Source organism: Varroa jacobsoni, unplaced genomic scaffold (assembly GCF_002532875.2).
Source record: "Varroa jacobsoni isolate VJ856 unplaced genomic scaffold, vjacob_1.0 scaffold_885, whole genome shotgun sequence".
Classification (NCBI taxonomy): Eukaryota; Metazoa; Arthropoda; class Arachnida; order Mesostigmata; family Varroidae; genus Varroa; species Varroa jacobsoni.
This window is the reverse complement of record NW_019213787.1, coordinates 211,087-233,518: the sequence shown is the minus strand read 5'-3', so window position 1 is coordinate 233,518 and position 22,432 is coordinate 211,087. Positions and strand designations below refer to the sequence as shown.

At 36.4% G+C, this 22,432-nt stretch overlaps 1 protein-coding gene across 1 annotated transcript; it reads left to right on the top strand.

Moving 5' to 3' along the window:
• The first annotated feature begins 5,414 nt into the window (after positions 1 to 5,414).
• Rcd5 (microspherule protein Rcd5) lies at positions 5,415 to 22,423 on the top strand. Its single transcript, XM_022840771.2, has 10 exons — positions 5,415 to 5,522; positions 16,230 to 16,334; positions 16,526 to 16,688; positions 18,447 to 18,692; positions 18,891 to 19,106; positions 19,271 to 19,438; positions 19,898 to 20,073; positions 20,252 to 20,360; positions 20,536 to 20,654; positions 22,071 to 22,423. Exons 2-10 carry the CDS (start codon positions 16,282 to 16,284, stop codon positions 22,168 to 22,170), a joined length of 1,350 nt encoding a protein of 449 aa, XP_022696506.1. The 5' UTR covers positions 5,415 to 5,522; positions 16,230 to 16,281; the 3' UTR covers positions 22,171 to 22,423.
• Positions 22,424 to 22,432: the final 9 nt, after the last annotated feature.

Below are 22,432 nucleotides of genomic sequence, written 5' to 3'. Positions count from 1 at the left end.
ACGATGCTCACTGAGTTTGTCTCACGACATAATATGAATAGTCATAATCATTATTATCATAGCAGTATTTCTTGTTTTTCAAGCCATAATTATCGTCATGACTATTATACTCAATATCATAATAAGTCGCAATAAAAGTGAAAGTGATTGCCTCTATTGATGTTTTTTCCAATTGTTAGAATTGAGAGACCAAGAGGAGGGTTCACATTCCTCCTTCTCTGCTTTTCGCCAGCGGACAAGAAGAACGTACTTAGCTACCAGAAATGACAAGTGTTATAATTTGACTTTTTAGCTAAATACACGAGTACACAAACGCATCATGCTGCGGACTGAATAATAGAGTGTGGTAAAAATAAGGAATTTGACTTGATTCTAAACCAAAAGACAGTGTATGTAACACAATTGGAAAAATCATATTCGATTAAGGATGTATGACAAATCTATTATTACCTTGCTAAATACCGTAAAAGTTTAGAGTAAGGCATGGATCGATGTGATCGTTTAAGGAAAACGGCCAGATTCACAAACATATACAGGTTAGTTCACTAATGAAGGATCGTGTGAACACAAGCTGTCTGTCTAATCAGTAATCATACACTCACACACACACTCACGCTCACACACACACTAAACAAAAAAACCAACGCGGAAACGGGCAACACGTATAACACACACACACACACACACACACACGTATACATAATAACTAATAGAAGCCGATCATATTATTGCCATGTGAAAATGCGACGGCGCGACCGACGCATCGGCCTTTGTGCTCAATATCCCAATTTTATTTTTAGGGTTGTGTGTATTAAGTATAATGACTCAATTATTACAAAAGTTAATCCAACCACATGAACGAATAACAGTAATAGTTAATAACACTAATCGTGTTAGGTGGGAGAAGGCGGGTGTTTCGTGATTCTGATGTAGGCCTTTTGTCGTCTGCTCAAAAGGTGAAAAAACCTTGCGCTCGCCATGCTTACTAGCTCTCACTGGAAAACATGCGTCTCCATTGCGAAACGTAGCTACATACAGCGCATAGATGAGATAAGAAGCTTTCACTGCTTCTTGTCCCAAGTATCAATTGACATTGACAAACAAAACGCGACGCGACGCGACAATAGCGATATGTGAACTGTCTAGTAGAAATAACCGTCTTTACGAAAAAAACACTAACCATACCATCAGATTAACATGAATATTGAGGAAATATGTCTATGTTTAGAGTGCTAAAATGAAGGAAGCAGTCAAATACGAAAATATAATAATTAATACGACGACTCGTGTCACATTGTTAGTTATTGATAAATACGTAACATTAGTAACAACGTAGCTATACTATCGTCATCCAATTTCACTCAGCCTACTGATGAGAAAATAGGGCGTTAGCTTAATAAGACCCGATCAATGATTCCATGTATTACGAACAAGTTCGCGTTATTGGGCTAACACGGCTCTCATAGACGTGCACCATCACTAGCGCAACTCCTTAATGACATTATCTTATACTTCATTAATTATTATGAATTAATATCGTAATATCTGGCTCCATTAAAGACGAACAAAAAAATTCATTTGGCATGATTATATGTGGGCATGTAGGTGCAATGACGAAAGGAGAAAAATCAAAAGTGCGGAAACGTCTCAAATGCTTATTTGCCTCCTATAGCAATGGAGCATAAAGACATATAAACATGCCATCAACGAGAAAGTAACATCTAAGAGATATACATATACATATATATGTATATATATATAAGCCCTCAATATAAACGTAAGGGAAAATAATAACAGAAATCATTTTCAAAAAATGTCCGTTGGTTGCTTGCAGTGAGCCTAACATGAGAGAGTTTTATTGATATTGCTATTCTAATAATTAGCTCTTAATGATTCCTGGAAGAGATGAAAGGTACTGGTGAATGCAACAAATAAATAAATCGAGGTGAAGACAGACGAAAGACCGCGGAAAATGAGGAATACACAAAAGTAAACCAAAGTATTTCGTACGAAAAATCAATTAAAAGACATGAATATAACAGTTCTACCAAAGGATTATATTTGACGAAGATAAAGAACAAGAAAATAATGGTAATAATAACGTCAGTAACGATAGTACTGACTATGCCTGTTATGATAAATAGCAGGAGATAAGTTAAGAAAACGGCGGTACAGGCAGCGGCAGCAGCATACGAGCTTACAAACCAAGCGGAAGGAGGAAAGAGCTGCAACGGCAACAGATATTAACCCAATAACTAATATTACCATAGTAACAAAAGACAATTATACTAATAATGTGATTATTAGCGTGAACACCTACGGCACATGCAGAAAAATAAACTGCTGGACAAAAATAATTAGAATAGAATAATTATAATAATAATATTCATACGAATTATGACACGAAATAACACAGAAAAGAAACTATATTGATAGTTCCCCTGATAAAACCAATTCCTATAACTCCTCATATATTTTATTATCCAAATTTTTTAATGATTAGATATGTATATATATACACGTATATATATATATATATATATATATATATATATATATATATATATACACATATACGTATATACATATATATATATATATCTCGGGAGAAAGACAGAGTGTAGATCCAGAGTAAAAATAAAATCTATGGTAAAATATATGTGAATGTTTTCACTTAAATAAGCCTGCTTTTGCTTATCAGTATTTCTCTTAACTGAACCAGGATAGTTTTGGAATGTTATATTACAATATTCTCAGCATTGGTTTCGTATCCTAATAGGGACTAATGTGACGCATTTTCACGTGTATGTCTTCAATTGTCTAATATCTTTCTAATATCTGATTCTAAGGCCATGTCCATGCGTTAGCTAGACTTATATAGAATGTATACTAAATTTAGAATAAACAAAGTTGAACAGACTTCAACTATAATTTTGGCTTTTAGTTTTTTATTTCAGCTATAAAGCCAAATTTTTGAAACTTTGAAGGATAAGAATGACTTCGTCGTTAATTACAAACGCTGAGTGTACTAATCCAATCTCTTGAGATTTCTGTAGACATTTAATACTAAGAGGTTTACGTTAATAAGTGGTGGAAACGCATGTAGCAGTCACTGGGCACCTCTGTTAATGCTAAAAAATTTTACGGTTGTGTATGACTAGTACAACTACATTTTTCATAAATATTGATTAAATAAAAATTTAGAATTGTGTAACGTTACCTTTAATATTTCATCAGAGGCATCGCAGATTAACTCCTTTATTCAATGTCTTGACTTTCTTCCGAAGTTTTTCTTTGAACTCTTGCCCGAAAATGTGTACAAGTGCTTTAAAAAATTTTTCGGTAAATTTGCTATTTTTGAGTACCTTTTTGAGTAACACAACACATTTTTGGGTTCCGCAAAGTCAGTAATAATAGACAAATTTTAATGTGAATTGTTAGTAAGTAAAAAATCTTGGAAACTCAAAAGTTCAAAAATACACCGAAATAAGTCCGGATAGGTGAGGTGCTCAATTCCAAACTATTAGTCAGTTTCTGCACGAAGGTTCTTCGAAGATAATCAAAAATGTCCACCGATTTTATTTAGTTAAGGCAGTTGATTATCTCACTTTACTCATCATACCTTATTTATAAAGATGCCATAGTTTCTGCGAGTCGACAAAACACGCTTTTTTTAAAGCTTTTAATTTGTCTACTAAAAGTACCATTATAGCACAAAATCATTTTTTAAATTTCTTTTAAACCTAATTTCCTGGTGAGGATGACGGAAATTGTAACCGTAGAAAAATGAATCAAATTTACATTGGCCCCCGGTACATGCAGGACACAGGAAGTGGCCAATTCAAATGGATGTTTGTATTTCAAAGCCGGTAGGTTCAATTACAATTTACTTTTACTGCAGCAAAGTATATTTTTATTCAGAGTTTCTTTCTTGGCCTTTTCAAATGCCGGTATCGTCTGTTTGTCGTAAAGTAGATTTTCTCAAATATCCAAAGAACCTCATACGACATCAGACGGCATTGATCTATAGTTATATAACATTGTAAGCCACGTTGAAACAAGTTTGCGATGACCTTCCGGCTCGAGGCTGTACCTTATAATGCAAAAATTCGGTATTTAAAATCCTATTTTCATATTCCATTTAGTGGCAGCAAACACGCGGGAAAATCGCGTTTAAGTATTATCTACAGACACAACAGTTAGAAGACAAAAAAAAAAACGATAAAAACGGTTCCAGAGAACTTATTTAAAAAAAACACCTAAATTGAAAATTTACCAAGAACCATTTGAGGCAGAAATATCGAAAAAAAGCCAAAAAAAATAACATTTGAGAGATATGTTTTATTTGTTTCTATTGTTACACTTTCTAGTTATTACTTATTGACTTTGCGATTCACTTTTTATCCTTTGTTTTTTATTTAAATTTTTCAAATCTCACATTATCAAACTTTTCCTCTGTACTTTTCGTTTAGCAAATTTTCAACACTTCAAATTGAGATTTAAAATGCTTAAATATGTAGGTCTTCACCTTAGGTGACGAAGTCGATTGCTCACTCTAGGCAGATTCATGCCGCAAGGGCGTCCACAAAGCAGAGACTCAGCTATTGCTACTAGAAGATTTCGGCTACTATTCTTTTCATTATTGACTCTTACCGGTAAAGGCTTCTTTTCGCTACATACTCTATATAGATAAAGCTCGCAGGCCCTGTACGCAGACGCAAACGTTGAGCTACCTAACCTTCTCTCATAGGTAGATAGGTACACGAGCGTCTTTAAAAGTCGAATCGAAGAAGAATCGATTATTTGAAGAACGGCCGAATCTTTGCTGTATTAAACACTCTCGTTCCAGGTATTATATACAGGTAACAATATGCTCTAGGTATGCGAGGTAGAGCGATATGCCTGTACCTTTGAAAGCCAGCATGATCACGCCCCCACTTATTAAATGAAGGCATTTTTAGCGTTAAAAGGTATCCGAGGAAAAGATTGTCCTTTTTTTAACCTCTCGCCCTATGCCAGCATCAATGTTCTTTGAACCATCCTTAGGGTAGGCCATTTCGAGTCTATAGCAAATTTTTTAATTACTTTTGCATAAAGCAGATATTTGCTACATTTGTCTCTTGTAGTATAGTGTTTTCATATTGGGCCAAGTCAAACATTTAAAAGTAATTAAATCGTTGCAGCCGTTTTAAAGATAATATAAGAAATTAAATAACTGTGCTAGTTTGAAATTATAGGTTAGTAGGCTCTGCCTTAGGGTGCGGTTCATACAGGACTTACAATGGCTGTACTAGCAATACCAGATACACACATGTTTGAAGGCTGTGTGACTAAAGGAACTGCATAGTTATTGTAGAAGTGTACAAGGAGACGGAAATAGTGAAGCACTTCAAGCCCAGGGTTGATTAAGGAAATGGTTTTGTGCGGGTTGTAGGCCTATACGAGCTCTATCAGCGTCGCTTTTTGGGAGCAACTTTTAAAGCAACAAACTGGCTCACTAGAACTGACATCCACATTTGCCGGTAAGGTCACTATTTTTCAGAACACTATAAGCATTTTGGAACCACCAAGCTTCTTACTCGAGTAGTGAAACATGATGTTATTAGCGATTTTATTCTTCAACTACTATGTCGATGCATTGCAATTTGGCATTTCAATATCTACAAAATACAGTGGAGACCGCTGCATTATAGGTATTTGTTGTCGATTGATACACTATGTATGCGTATCAGACTTTTGTGAAACGATCGCAAGATTTAAAACGTCTCATTATAGAACGGTTGTTTTTATTTAGAATTATGCTAATCTAATCATATGACTAGTTATATATATAGAGAGACCACAGGCAGATTCCAACATAGTTCAAGAAAATAAGATGGAGCAAACCTCAATTACGTATATGATAAGTTTATTGGACCTCATTAGACGCAGAAGGTTATTTATATTTGGACCGAAGCTACCATGCTATTATAAACGTGCACTACTTAAACAACTTCATTATCTACCGTTGACAAGAGTAACGAGCAATGTGAGAGGCCATATAAGTTGTCAACGAAGAGGTTATGTTGCAATCACGCGTGAAGAAGCTCCTTTATTACGAGAACAGAAGTGTAAAAAAGGGGTTCATTTCTCTAAAATCGATTCATCTGGCTGAACCTCATTGGAAAGAGCAAACATTTTTTTCAAAATCAATATTTTCTCCTTTAATTAAAACATAATTTAACTATATTTCATTTAATTCATTTAACTCTTTATTCGTTAAGAGCTGAATAATCTATAATAATAATATATATATATATATATATATATATATAAATTATTACTCAAAATCCAACTATCAGTACCATGCATAAATATTTTTAATAATTTTGCTATTTATTTATTTGTAAGATTTTTATGCGTAATATATTTTCGAATTTGTATTATCTTATTTTCAATAAACAATATAAATATATTTATTGATGATCATTTTTTCATATTTTTGTATTGATTTCCGTTGTCACTTCTGATTTACTAAAAACCAGGATCGATAAGCACGGACAGAAGGCCCACAGCAGGAAGAAAACCACAAGTGTCAATAAAAACTACTGTGGCCGAAATTCGAAGACCAGTGCCAATTTAGTGCACAGATCTTTAGAGATCATTAGCAAAGGCAAGCATCCCGCTTATGCCAACTAAAAAAAAATTTGCAACGCTGCGATAGTGCTAAAATGAAAAGTTAAGCATCTAATCAGAAAATCTGTTAGAGCTTTGATGATGTCGTCTGATCCAGCACCTAATTTACAGGTTAAAATGGCTGTTTAGTAGTAAAGATTTTCTAAACATCCAAAATGCTTCGTGTTATCATCCCTCTCGTATCATCGATACCTCCTGCAAGTGAGCCTGTGCTTATGAATACTGTGTATAGTGAACACTGGGATACTCTTGAATGATTTCTTTAAAGATAATCAGAGTGCATCGTTTCATTCGAAATAAGTAAATACAAATACGTCACTGTTAGACTTAAGCGCGGTGTAGCTCACGGCTCATACAAAGACTAGAGATAATAATCGGAAAAATATACTAAATGACTTCATATAGACCACAAAACCATTAACAAAATAATATCACAATAGAGGATAATACCCGCTCCCTTTGATTTAATTCTACATTTCTAAAAATTTGCTTCGACGAACAGAACATAAAGCTGTTCTAATTGAATAATTTTCTTAAAAAATTCTAGTTTATTCGACATCAAATGTAGTACGTCTTACCATACTGTGTTTGTATTGATGAAAGAGGATGGTGACCCCGTGATTGAGGTGCTCTTTAAACAGACACTTTTCACATTTAACGTTTGCGAGTCCTCAAACGAAGGGACTCGGTGTAAAGCCACTTCGTTTTAGGATTCCTCCAAGAAATCAGACATCACTCGCTTGACCAGTATCAAGGGAGTAAACAACGTTGAGGAGCCAAGTAAGCAGTAACCATTAACTAGTACGCAATGACACATCCTAACAATACTAACCACAGTTTACTATCTAGCGCAGAGCAGGCGAAGGAAGCCTTCAGTGGTGAAAAGCCTGTGAACTCTGACAGCAATGATCCAATTCTTAATTAAATTAATTCTTGATTCTTAATAACTAACTTAGGTAACTAAGGCTATATACACATATTTAAATGAAGATCGACAACATTTGTTAAAGAGATTTTTTCCAACATTTTTACATTTTCCTGAAAAGGCATATAATGTCATGCTTGCTGCTGACCTTAATTAATTAATGCCTGGATCAATTAAGGAATACTCGAACAGCTTAAGAGCTATTTTTGGCGCTTAGCTAGGTTAGCCAGTACGCATTCGAAAATAACCTAATACTACATATGGTTATGCTGCTGGTGTCATTTATCAACGACGTTTATGTTTATCTGTAAAGCTTTCATCCGAGCTCTTATTGAAAAGATAAATGACATAGCTCCAGTTTGAACCCGAATGCTTCACTTAAGAAAAATTATTCAAGTTAAGTGGTTGTCATTGCACGCGTGCGCCTAGTCGACTCCGACAAGGTTATTACCGCCTCATTGAGTATAAAAAAGAAGGACCTAAAACCGTATAAATGAACAGCGATTCACTGAAATGAAGCAAGAAAAACCATAACTGGCCACACGTTGCTTTCGATGACATAAAAGCTGTATCATTCCCTTTAACTGATTGCAATTTTACCACAGGAGTACTACACTTCCAAGCTGCCTTCAAATGGCAGAAACAGGATGTACTTAATTTCTTTTGAACTCATCGACCGTCTGTGCAGTTCTACAAATGTAAATCAAATTTAGTCCACGGTCGTTGCAGCCCCTTATTGTTTTCCACAACAACGATTATAAAAGAGGAGCATGATTTCAAACCAAAGAACTCAACTATAACAGCTTGTAAAAGCGCCTCTAGACTATGTGTATTTGTTAATGCGCTAAGGATGCTAAATCTATTGTGAACTCTAGCAAGCTGGCGATTTACTCCCAGGTGCGAACATATCTATAGAAAGCGATTTAGCTGAAAAATCTCTGCGAACATGCTAACCTTATTATAGATGTCCGGACGGCAGAAGCCGCGCACGTATCAGTGCAATACGTACCTCGGCACCGGGTTTTTCTAAACGGTGACCTGGGGATCACTAGTTGTTCGCATCACCACCAGAAGTACTTCAAAATGGCTGGAAGAGACAATTTTCAATGGAAAACATTTTGTTTACGTAGTTTCACCTTCGGCTCCTTTATTCACGATCTCTGTTGTGTAATATGCGGTTTCGTAATGGCCCGCATAATATTACACGAGCTTGAACGTCGTTTTCTGTCGCTGTTCGTTTTCTGCTATAAGCTGTTAACTGTATCACTTGATTGTCTGTCTCAATTATACATCTCGCTAAACGCGCTTCTCGGAACACCTATAGCATTCTTGCCTCCTGTTATTAGTGTGTTATATTTCATTGATACCCGTATGGTGTGCGATCTTGAAAAAATTGATTTTACATAAAACACGCTTGACCGGAGGCATTTAATTTTTGGGTGAATTTCATAATATTACTGGCGAGGCGTGCTTCATCACTGAGCTGCGGTTGTTTTTATCAAGCCGAGAGGAGTAAGAACTTCGCAGGCCCCTTGCAGGTCGATTAGAAGAACTTCGAGCCGATTGTACATGCTTAAGTCAAGACATAAATCATTTTAACTTCGAATGACTAAAGCTGCAGCTAGTTCTTTCGTTATGTGGGAACTCAAGCACTAACTCCATAAATCGACAGAAGATATAACAATTTATCATATAAAATATATGACACCAAAGTATTCGAAGTTGTTTAAAGATTTGTCTTTTTTATATTGAATTTCTAACAGCTGCAGTAATAGTAGAGTAATTAGGTACCTACGCATGGCGTTCATAATTTCTGAAACGACGCTAAATTGCTAAAATTTTGTCGTTCAACAACATGTCAAAATAATCAGTATATGCACGTAACCAACTTAAGCGGAGTTGGAACACATCTAGGCTAGTAAATCTATCTCAGTTCCTTGTATGTGTATCGCGCCCACGTGCTGAAAAGCTTACGTGCAGTGCGGCTACACATTTTCGTTATGTCGACTTACGTACTCTGATCGATGCGGAACTGTTCGCGAAAATTCTGTCTCAGTTCTATTCCGCTTTCTTAATGTCTAGAGTTGTCAGTGTTCCATCTGGCCTGAGTAGCTGCGATGAATAAGTTCTCTACTGTAATATTTTATCCCTTGTTTGATTGCTGATTGATAGCTGTTTGATGGTTAGTGTACATTTCAGCATATGTTCTCTCACTATCCACTGATGCTTGCAAACCTTCCATAGCTTAATAACGTAAGGCCATAACGTAAAGGCCGCATATTTGTCTTCGCACGGTATCAGCTCGTATTTCGTTGCGCGCCTCACTTTTTTTTTTTATTTATCCCTTATATTTAAGATGCCAAAGAGATCATCTGGGATTTAACACTAAAAGAGCATTCGTAATTTTTGTAAGTGTAGTTTAATGAGGATGTTATTGACGTCATTACGCTTAACGAATAGGTTGCTTAATGAGCAACAAATAGATCTACCTTGAACTGCGCGTTTTTATACTTAAGCTACCTCAATGTAGTCCAATTTTTTTCCGTAAATACTTCGCTAGTTGAAAACATATCTTTCCATATCTGCCGCCTACCATCGTTGTGACTGTCTAGTAGTCCGTAAAAATGGGTTTCCTTTTGGGTTACTGTCATTTTAACCCAATGTGATACGCTGAACACGGAAACTTTTGTTTGCTCCTTTTTTGAATTTAAGGTGTGTAAGAAATTGAGTGCGCAAAGAGCTGACTCGATTAACGTGATTGAAAATATACGTTGTTTGAAAAATTATAGGTTTATACAGGAAGATTTTTTTAGCACTTTCTGTATGTAAATTTTTGTCTGAAACTACCCGATATGACGATTTGAGAAAAATTACCTCATTATAATGTCTTCAAAGCCCAACGGAGAAAAAGCCCATTTCAAGCTACAGCATTCGCAGAGAACTATATAGTTGTAACAGTTATATCGATACTTCTACCTACTGCCGCAGATTTTGTGACACATACTACTCTGCAGCTCTAGCGGAAAAAAAGAAAATTATTTAAAATCAAAAATGATTCTCAAAGCATAACTATGAATATTAGAGTCCTCGGTTGTACATCACTTATTACGTAAAACGTCAATAACTGAAGAGAGGTTCCATGGATCTATGATAAACATGGAAAATTACATAGACGAGAAACATACAGTCTAGCTGAAATAATATGCTGAAACAATAACGTGTCCTTTTTCTTCAATTTGATTTCATGTTTTCTTGTAAAAGAAAATCCAAAGAGGTAATCGACGGAAGCGTAGAGACATCGTTACACTATATTGTGCTGTCGCTCTCGATTTAGATATGCTGGACTGAACAACTTTGAAGATAACCACCTTTGTTTCTATTATTTTTAAGCCTTAATACGTGTAAGTTCCGTCACTCAAACTTAAACGAAGCAATATTATGAAAAGTTGTTACGTTATAGGCCTAGGCTATATCGATAACTATTCCCGCAACTGCGTCTCCATTATTCGCTTCGCATCAGATCAACTTCCTTTTCCGTGTAAGTGAATTGGTTACGTTTAAAACATAGACTTCAATTAATTCTGTGCTGCGGTTCGGAAAGCGAAAAACTTGAACAAAGGACTGGAGAGAACATATAGAGAAATTCTCTAAGTAACCCGTTAGGGACGCAAACAACAAAACGTAATAATAGCCTAAATAACGATACGGGACAGCGTCGAACTTAGACCATCGTCTTCTGGTCCTATTGATATGATTTGCAAAATCAATCAAATTCAACGGTACCGCAAATGGTTTTGTTTGCAAATGCTCAATTGGAATATTTGGCCCTGAAGCAATTAGCCAAACTTGGTAAAATGTTCCGCCAGCGGATTGGTAATGTTTCGTTCTTTAGACCGATATTCTCTGTGCCAACTTATGAAGTTAGCGATACTTAGCTTGCTTAGCTTACGTTTCGTAACTCAGCTTAATCAACCCACCTGGCACACTTTTCAAATTCTTTCGAAACGATTCGCGTCCTAGGCATATGAGCTACATGGTTAAAGCGCGATGAACGTAAACGGTAAAGCCAAGAGCAGAATTTGACGCAGAAAAAGCAAACATCATCTAACTGCAGCATCAGAACTATATGACCGAGATAAAAATAAGTATATGAAGAGAGAAGAAGAATGCTTAGAAAGCTCGTCTTATTATTAATTTTAAAGCTGGTTAGTGACTCTTTCCTACAACATCGAAGTAGTTTAAATTGTCACAAAGTGCAATCAGCTCTGCAGAACGATACGTACTATCGCACCTGTGCTTATTTGCTAGGATGTGAAAGGCGTTGAACTCATAACTATGAAAAGCGGTTCGGTCCCCAGCTGATTGATAATTCAGTTATTGTTCAGCATTATTTGGATTATTGTTACCAGCTCAGCGCGCAGGATTTTTAGACCAGGCTGATGATATCATATCATCTCCTTATCCACCGAGATATTTTGGGCCATAAAAACCTTAAACAATACTGCCTGTGTATTAACCGGAACATTACAAATTATTAAGGGATAGTATATCGCATGATGAATAATGTTTACTTAAAATGTACACATATGAAACTTGGCTATAGAATTTCGACTTTATCTATTTATTTTGTACTCAGAGTCCTATCATAACGGCCGAAACGGCCGGAAGCCATTTCAATGGCTGTTCAGGTTCACTGCTATACTGAAACTAGGACACGGAATTTAATTATTTTAGTAAATCTAGTTTTTTATACTCTCTCGTGAGTGTTTTCTCTCTAGTATTCGCCTGAACTTGGAACCATACAGTATTTGATAGGGCAAAAATTTAGTGAGCTTAAGTACTCCGAGCTTAAATTATTGATCCAATATTACAGGCTTCTGTACGTTTTGCAGTGTACCGATCTCATAACATGTACAACTAGTCTCACGCGTTGCAACACAGCAAGAGAGAATCTTTTATGCTAACAACGGGAGTGTTAGGGGTTCGTAAAGGGGTTTATATCGGTCGTATCCCTAATATAAAGCATTACAAATCAATTTCCAATGAGCACATACCTAGGTATACACTGCCGTTGAATTTTAGCCTGGCCAATTCTGGAGCTCATATTACGTGTATATTGAACATTGAAAATCCATTTTCAAGATATATTCAACCCCACGGTCTGTGGAGATACAATCCGCATGTGAATAGAAAAACGACTTCAAGAAAATATGCGTGAGACATGTCAAGGTCATTATTCCCAAGCCGGATTCGGCCACGATATTTAAAAAGGGACAAATGTTGAGGTACACGCTGTATTTCGGGTTCGTCCAATCAGTTATTGAACTACAGGGTTCTTACCAAGTTCTATATACAAGAATATTTCTAACTAAATCAGTTTTGCCTGCACGCTTGCGAAATCAGCTAAACAGGCACCAGGCTTTCATTAACTAAAAGCTGGAAGCCTAATAAATGGGATTCGTATTTGTTTGAGAATAATACTCACTTGTTTTTCAAATTTAGCGTATGCTGCTTTGTACGTTGTTTTCTCCCTAATACTTAAACAAGGCTCAGGTCAAATAGAACACCAGTTAACGCAAAAACTCTGCGGAAAGGTGCCAGCGACAGAGCAACATCTCCGACAGATAAGTCGCGGCCAATGCATAATTTCTGAAGATATAAGACATTCGAAGACGCATTAGTTAAGAAAAATTGCCATCAAAAGCCATCTAGCACAATACGATTGAATAATAACAACTTAACGAACACAAAGACAATTGCATAATAACATACATTAACTAAAAACGAAGTGCAAATGTACCACACTCGTGAAACCACATAGTTATTGTTTACAATTTCATTCCGAGCAATGATTTTAGTAACTATGGTACATTGGCAACACTAGCTCTGAACCTAACATAATGATTTATAAGATTAATTTTATGTAGTTAGGTGGGAGTATGACATGGAGGGCAGATTAATTTTGTGGAGCCCGTCCTCCTCCTCCCGTGAAGGTTTTGAAAATTATTATTAATAATTTTGCACACCTTCAGCGATCAGCTTGCTTCATCATATGAGATTCCCTCACCCGTAGTATCAACGTCTGGATAAAGCAATGGCTTTACACAACCTAATATATACGGGGCTACTGATTATCACAAAACGTCAAAAAATTTAAGTTTACAATTACCACGTAACATGATTTGACTAGTTGATATGTATTGATTACGTTAGATACCAACGCACTATTAATTCTGTAGTCGAGATCGAGCTCTACTGAGCTATTTTAAAAATACAGCCGGCTATCTGGGACTAACTATTATGACAAGTTCTTGTTCAAATGGGACTCAAGGGTTCAGTAAAAGTAAACAGCTGTAAAATATATGTGGAATATCGTACGGCAAAATTTGTTCTTGCTCATTGTAATAACTTATAACAGCAGGCTAAATGTTTGAGCTACATATATATATTGCAAAAGTTACTAATGTTAGCTAGTGATTGTTAGGGGGTCGACAAACAGTGTAATAAGGCAGAATAGTCCACTAAGGTAGAAAATTGGGGCAAGTCGCATCCCAATAATTGAAAATTGGCCTTTGATAAGATCGAACGAACGTTCCGGAAATCAGACTTCAATCTTGTCAAAATTTCAGCCTAAACTATTCTTCGTCGATTTTACGGAATAATGTGGCGACATGAAAAGAGGTTGATAAAATCCTTGTACAATGATTTCGACTCCTCCGCCCTGACGAATTAGAGTCCACCTCGGGTGTCTGGAGAACTGGTTAAGCAACAAATTTTTAATACATGTTATTCACACCATCACATCTGTTGATAAGTAAAAATCTGTTTTCAGTTCGAAAGATTATGTTCAATTAGGTTGAAATACGTTTACAATTCGTTTTTTAGCTAAGCCGGTCAAATGGAGACGGTGATTTTTAGGAGCGAAGTTTCATACTGTTTCTCGAAGTAGCTCTAGCGCAAGATTAGAAGTACAACCATTGCAAGTCAAAACAAGAAAAAATAAGCCTGCTGTGCTTGACGTCATCTTCAATCATCATCTCAGTGGGCAGCCTTTAACATAAAAAATATAGCTATTTACTCTCAAATTAATTTGCCTTGTGCCGTACAGCCCTATACGCTCAACTTCCTTAGATAAACCAGTAAAGAGGATTCTCAAATAATTGCCCTACAGATCTTTAAGGCAGATAAAAAAAGTTTCAGTACCCTTGTTAAAAGAGGGCGCAAAACATTGCTATCTCTGAGAATCCCACACACGCTTTCAGAGAAAAGCAGATACGTGTTTTTACCTGTTATTTAGCGTTTGGCTGAACAGTTCTATTTTTCTGAACGGGGCATAATAGTATAACATGGTTGTTTGGAATCGTGCAGTGGCATTTATTTAATTATTGCTAATAACGTTAGTTAGATTACTTTGTCGGACTGTGGGAAAGAGTTACCTTATAAACATTTTGTGTACTTGCGCTTCGACAACGTAAGTATGCCAGTTGTTGCTGTTCTTAATAAAGGTTAGTGGAAAATACTGTGATTTATTATTATAAAGGTTTTCTTATATGTGTGCAATCCGCATACCAGTAATTTTGTACGGAATTCTTTAAATTAAAGGAAAAAATCAAAGGAGAACTGAAAACCTAGACTGCTATATTGTACTTGGCTTTTAAATAAACCGAATGACCAGTTTCGAAGCAATCGATTGCGCTAGAATCTGTTTTATAATATGGCATATATTTCTCACAAACGTCTATACATTTTCGTTTTTATTTTATTTATTTTTTTATTTATTTTAATTTATTTAAGTATTACTGTTGGAGCATATAGCTTGTTGACATTTGAGTTAACATTCTAAATCAACAATCTATCCATTAGATCGTTCAGGCATTTCCCTTATATAATGACAACTTAGATATCTAATGACCGTACTTATATTTAGAGAGGATCAAAACGTCGATGGGTAGAGCTCCATAAATACAGAACAATTTCCCGTTAATTTTGAATTATTAGTACATGTTTCAAGTTATTATTGATAAAATAAACTCAATGAAATCCAAATGAAGACCTGTGTTTATTTAAAACAATTTTACTTAATTATTATTTCTATTGTTGAGATCAATTGCAAAACGATCAAATAGGAATTTTCATTTAAAATGCAACCGCTTACGTCAAAACGATGTTCAGATCTGTGAGGATACGAAATACGAAGCAAAAAGCGAGATACTGATTCTGCAAAGATAAATGCTTTTTGTATGTAATGTAACGTTATAATTTGAAAAATAAAATGCGATTGAATTCAGTTCATTTATTTGGTATTATCCCATCGATGCAATTAGCATCAAATTATATGACAATCGCGTATGCAAGAGATTAGTGGGTCTCCAGTTCAGCTGAATTTATGATAACGACTGTTACAGATTTTAGTGAATCCTACAGCTTTATTTGCATAAGACTCCGCCATAACAATGCACATCCTTCAATTTACAAATGTATACATACTTGTGGTTGTTAAACATTACTGAAGTACACTTTCCTAGTAGTATTAGTCTTTCAGCTCTCATTATTACAGAACATAAATAATCTATATTTTTGAGTGTGTAAAATAAATATGTTATTGACCAAACTGTACTACACAAATTAGGTGCAATCATCTCAGCAACCACCTAAGTGATTTGAGGTACATCAGACTGAATATGTCCTCAGACCGAGACGACGAAGATGCCCCAGACTCGATTGAAGCCACAAGGTGGGTTAACGAAAATGCTTTGAGTTGTTCCGTCCAGTTATTGGAACGAGTATGCTGCCTGTTTAATCCTAAAGTAGCTAACATGCTGTCTTCTATTATTAATTATCTATTAAGAAATTATTTAATGTCCATCAAAACTTGCAGCGGGTTTACGTCTTTTTGTTTTCCTGATTACACTTTACCGCTTTTAGGAGTGGTCGTCATATAAGGCGGCGCCGTTTCGACGACGAGATTGTTGAGAGTAGCCTGGGTGCTGGAGCCGGGGCAGGCGCCCAGAGAAGCGGAAATCAAGCAGTTTCAGCTCTTCTACAATCGTCTGCGCCGTCAATCGCACCTGTAGCAGCCATCGTTAAAGTTGGTTCATTTCTCCTATCTGATTTAGCCAAGTTTGATTCTATATATTGTAATTTTAATTAAAGCTCAATATTGCTTAACATGGAGCAGCTCTCAAAAGTTTAACACCATTTGTTCTTTCTTCAAACAATGGTGGAAGATTATCTGATTTCTCTTTGAAATTATCTACTAATTCATAGGCAAATTACCTTTTTGGAAGCACATATGAGTTCGTTCTTGTTCTCTTTTTTTGTCTTTGCCTTGCCAGAAGTTTTAGAACTTGCATGCATAACACTGCTAAAGATCTTTTTCGAATGTTGCAGTGTTGCCACATTTAATTATTAATCTAATGATACTAAATTGCGTTGATATATCGTCGAACGCTTTTTACTCTGGATGTCAGCCTTACATCTGTGGGGCATTATTCCAATAAGCGCATCAATAACTACTTTGTAGACGGTTCTGCATTTCTCAGCCAAAAACTTGAATTTTTTTAAATCTATCTCACCTTTTGCGGTGTCTGCAGGCGTATCTGGCAGAACACGTAAGATCTATGGTGGGTTAACACCTGTGTATTTGCTAAAGACGCGCATAACGCGCATTTTTCTTTGACAAATGGTAGTCGCTGGTTTGATATAAAGACAGAATGCATTGTACTGTATATATTCTCACGAGCTTATATATTGCTGATCATACTTTAGTACATAACGACGTTACTAGTGCCTTCGATTTAATACAGAGGAGCTTGACGACTAAAGCACGTAAATCTAGATATGTCTCTTCCATCATGTTTGGTAATAAACCATTGATGTTGTGCAGTAATTATAGCAAAAATGAATTCGCATTTCACGGCTACGTCTCTTTTTAGAGATCGTTTAGGTCGAAGTTTCTTTGATCGGTGGTAACCTGCTTCACCGTTGACAAGAAAATATGCTGTGTCATTGGATCTTATCAGTCGTCAGATTACGGGTCTACTAAGCTTCATTAAAGAATCTAAGCTCATTGTCACGTAGAGAAATGTCCTCTAAGATGTTACTATATACTAACGAGAATATATGTAGAACAATGGATTCAATAATAAAACAGATACTCACACGAAAATCGCCCGGTAGTTTCACAGATTTGGATCTAGTAGCCATACCGGATATGCTTTTAGACGTTGCAGACAGTGTGGAATAATCGCAACAAGTTCAATTCCAGGCAAAAATATGGAAATTTTTTTAGTAGCTCTTGATAATATACACTTTTGGTCTGTCAGTGTAAGCGCGACCCTTGGCCCACGTCACCCTTTGGTTAAAAAGGGGTCTTAGATAAAAAAAAAAAAACAGTTTTACAATTACGACATTTTTCTTTTAAGCGCCGAACGAGAATGAATTTACAATCTTTATACAACCAAGAACTTTAAACATAGAATCGTGCCATATGTTCTAGAAAGAGGTTATGCTTTGTGGGTCTATTCGAGTGTTTCTTCAGGTAGTTGTGATTAAGATCTGAGCTGTCTCTGATAACCCCAAAGGGCAAACAATGCGTCAGTTGCGAACTACGAGAAGAAACCAGGCCTAATTCTCGAAAAGAATCCGATACTATCGTTAAAACAGAAGTACCATATGTTTCTAATGATATATATAAGACATTAAATCCGTCGTTAAAAATAGTTATGTCGTAAAGGGAAGAGGGCATTTCCAACCTAATGTACAAATGATGTGGTGGAAAGGTGTGAGAGGGAAGAGGCTTAATGTATTAACTAAAACAACTTACATCCCAATGGACCTGCTTTAGGAAGATACGCCGGTGACAACTTATGCAATGTCAGTGCCACTCTCACCGCAAGGCGGAGTTTTAACGAATACTGGGCCACTTTTGTCTATCGTTTGTGGTGATGGTTTAATGGACTATTCTGATGAAGAGCCAGACGAATGGAGAGCATCGGACGACCAGCTTCTAATTAACGCCGTGATGCAATTGCGAGATCTGGAGCTGGTGCATAAAGGAACGAAGTTCTCATACGCCTTTTCGTACGAACAGGTACCATAGACGGAATTTGTATGAAGTACACAAATGTTAATGCTGACTGTCCATCATTCTTATGAGAATGGTACTCGGCTTATCGCAATAGTACTGAAATTATATTTACTATGAAAAAGGCTGTCGCCTGCTTAATCAGTAACATAGTGTAGATACTTTACTCAATTCAGCTGTTATTTTGAACATCGGCAAACGAAGATAACTAATCGTTGGAAGCAGTTGCTCTACTCGGACCCAGTATTGTCGTCAGATGGGACATTCGAAGCTATCAATGAGCTTCATCCCTCAACCGTGGAGTATTTGGAACGAAAAATGCCGTTCTCAGCCAGCGAGGAGGCAATTCTCGCATCTGTGGGCGCTCATCAAGCCCCCACTCAGCAAAAATTTCAAGCTCTGCTTGATGCCAATAGGAAGGTGTGTAGAATTTATTTTGCTGACAGGTGTTAGCATCATGTCAACTATTCTAGTCTATCAGTACGCAAAAGTCTAAACTTGCTTACCGTTAAGACAAATCTATAGTGACGGTTAATATTATCTTTATCCAAATGTAACTATTTTGCTACTGCCAAATGCTTCAGATTTTTCAGCCATGCCGTACAGCAAAACACCTGCTTAAGCATTGGCAATTACTCCGACAGTATTACTTGCTTGCGGATCAACACGTACCGGTTGCTGCCTCAGAAAAAGGCATTCCATTAAATTTCTCTGATGTCGAAGACGAATTCAACGATCCGCAAAGTGATGCTGTAAGTTGCCTTCATACGAAGATTCCAAAATGGATAACACTTATTAGATCTTTCAACAGAGGACCGTTTTGAAAAAAATACTCCCATAAACGGCGACAGGATGGTGAAGATTTGTAACTAAATAGCCCTTTAGCATTTGACAGTATTCATTCTGAATTGCCTATTCTGTCATAGAGGTGTGGACTGTTTAAAAATAAAACTAATAAGATTTCCTAGGATATACATGTTTAGAAAATAATATAGCTACAGACAGAATAGTATAGCTACAGACAGGACATCTATTTTCTTAGGAGACAGCTTTATTTTTATCCAACTGTGTACGGGTGTTCATTTTGGCCTAAGATGTTAGAAGTTCTCGGTCCACAGTCTACGTATTAAAATTATTTGTCGCGTATGATACTTAACATAGTAAACCTATAATATGCTAATATAAACATTATTTTGCCCTGTAATCAATAGCATCTTAGACGCCGTCGAGATTTAGACGTGGACTACGAACAACGCCAGCTGCAGCGATCAGCTCGCCGTGAAATGAAGCGGCTTGAAGCAGAGCTGCCTCTGTGGCAGGCTCTTACCGATAGCATAACGGGGGCACACGCTCAAGATTTTGACAATCAAACGCTGGCCGTTCTCAGGTCTCTTCATTATAATTAAGTTAAACAACCAGTTGTGTTATTCAATATTGTTTTGTACGCGTTAGAGTCCAAGATGGATTTAATCAATACATGACATATGTACTATCCTTTGTTCCTGCTAAAAATACCAGTTTCCTTTCTCAGTGCCTTAAATAAGCGAAACTCAATGTAATTTCAGGGGCCGCCTAGTGCGTTACCTGATGCGCTCTAAAGAAATTTCTTTAGGCAGATCGTCTCGTGATGTAACAGTTGACATCGATTTTAGTCTTGAGGGACCGGCCTACAAGGTTAGCTTCAGCCACTTTGTTATCGCAGTTTGTCCGTTAGAAGATGCCAAATCGTTCTAAAACGACCTATTACTTTCTATATTAACCACAACTATTTTTTTTATAGAATATTAACAGAAAGAGATCATTAACACGAACGTTCATTGTTCATTGTTACAATTTTATTCAAATTTAGGTATCGCGTCGTCAAGCAATAATTAAACTTCGAAGTAATGGCGAGTTCGTGTTTGCTAACGAAGGAAAACGACCCGTTTATGTTGACGGGAATCCAGTGCTTACTGGAAACAAATGCAGGTGTGTGGATACATGTAAGCTAGGGGGGTTTCTAGGGCGACAGTAGCAGAACTTTTCAGTGTTCTTTACGTGATAATTTATATAATGCCATCAAAACTCTAAAGTTTATATTGCTAATAATAATTTACAACTTTCAAATCGGGCTCATATTTACTATAAGGTATAGTAGGAGTCAAAAAATTTTATAGCAACTAGATCCTATTGGGATTTTGCGCACACGCATGTAATACAATACCACTGAACCAAAAATGATTCTCCTAAGCTGTTACGAACGCGTCTAGCGGAATAAACCAGTGTTTCAAGAACTTAGGAGTGATTACCGACTGAGCTTACTTTAGCAAAAATTTGTTCAGAAGGACAACATCTTTTAGTCTCGCAAATCAACACTTAGTAGTAAAGTTTTTGCTTCTGGAATACGAAAATTTCCCGGAAATATGAAGGCATTAGGCAAAGAGGCGATAAGCGAAAGCGCAGTGCGTAGGGGGTGCAAACGTTTCTATAACAAAGACTGCAGTGCTGCAGATCAACGCAAGAGTGATCAGCGATCAGGACGAGACCGCCTTTATTTTTAGGAAAGTACAGCCTGGGATCTAAAAATTCTGTCATCCAAGAATGGTATTTCATGTGTAATCTGCTACGGAATTATAACCTGAATATTGAAAATGCAGAAACTGAATACAAAATAGCTTTCCCGGCAATTGACTCCAAGGTTGGAAATGCATATGATGTACTCCATGTGCAGTTTGCGTAACTTATTTACAAAACACCTGCTTAAAGAGTACAATCGCTATAGACGAGGGATGGCGTAATCTCTGCCGCCAATCGGAGAGGTGGAACCACGTGCAAGAACAGCGTCCCTTGGAGAGAAATCGGGTTTGGCAACAGTGTCCAATAGGCTCGGTCGTAAGATCATTTACAATTTTTTTAGTCGAACTACCTTATTAAATTTTGATGTCTGTCGGATTCGCTTGCAATTGTCTAATTATCTCATAATACCTTAACGTACTCATATTCTATTATGGCTTAATGATATGTTATTTGATAACCACTTAGATTGAGATAACTAATTTGTATTATTTGATTGTCCACATTATGTTCTGTCGATGATAAATGCCACCAAAATAGTTCCAAGAGCCAAGGACGATTGTTCGTATGACTGAGAGGGTACAGACAGGCGGACTCGCCTTTTGTTCTTATTTGACAACTTTTACAGGCAGCACCTTTCGAAAAGTCATTCTATCTCAAATGTTTCTGGCAAAGAATAGGTCTGGTACTTTTTAAAAAACTAATTTTGGGACATCATTATTTTACTCCTGATACTTATTAGTTTTGCCGGAGTAGTTATGATGTTTCCTGCCAAAAGTTTATATTTTGAATGATTTAGAACCTGATTGACTTTGTTTGTTATAATTTCAGATTGAATCATAACTCCGTGGTTGAGCTGGCTGGTCTACGATTTGTATTTCTAGTCAATATGAAGCTTATCAATTCAGGACAAGCAGACTTTATCCAATGACTGAGGAAGTGGCTATTTAATTATGTAATCGTTAACTCATTTGTTCATAATTATTCTGCGTGTGAGTCCGCTGTATATTGCGATGTAGACGTTCCTATTATGAGGAAACTAGCAGAAATCGCATTTATATAGGTTTTTTATTTAAAAAAAAAAATTGATAATACACATTAAGGTAGAATTGAAGCCCGTAGTAACAACTATCACAATAAAAGAGTCTACTGTAAGTTGTTTGATAAATTCAATTTTCTAATAATCACGCTTT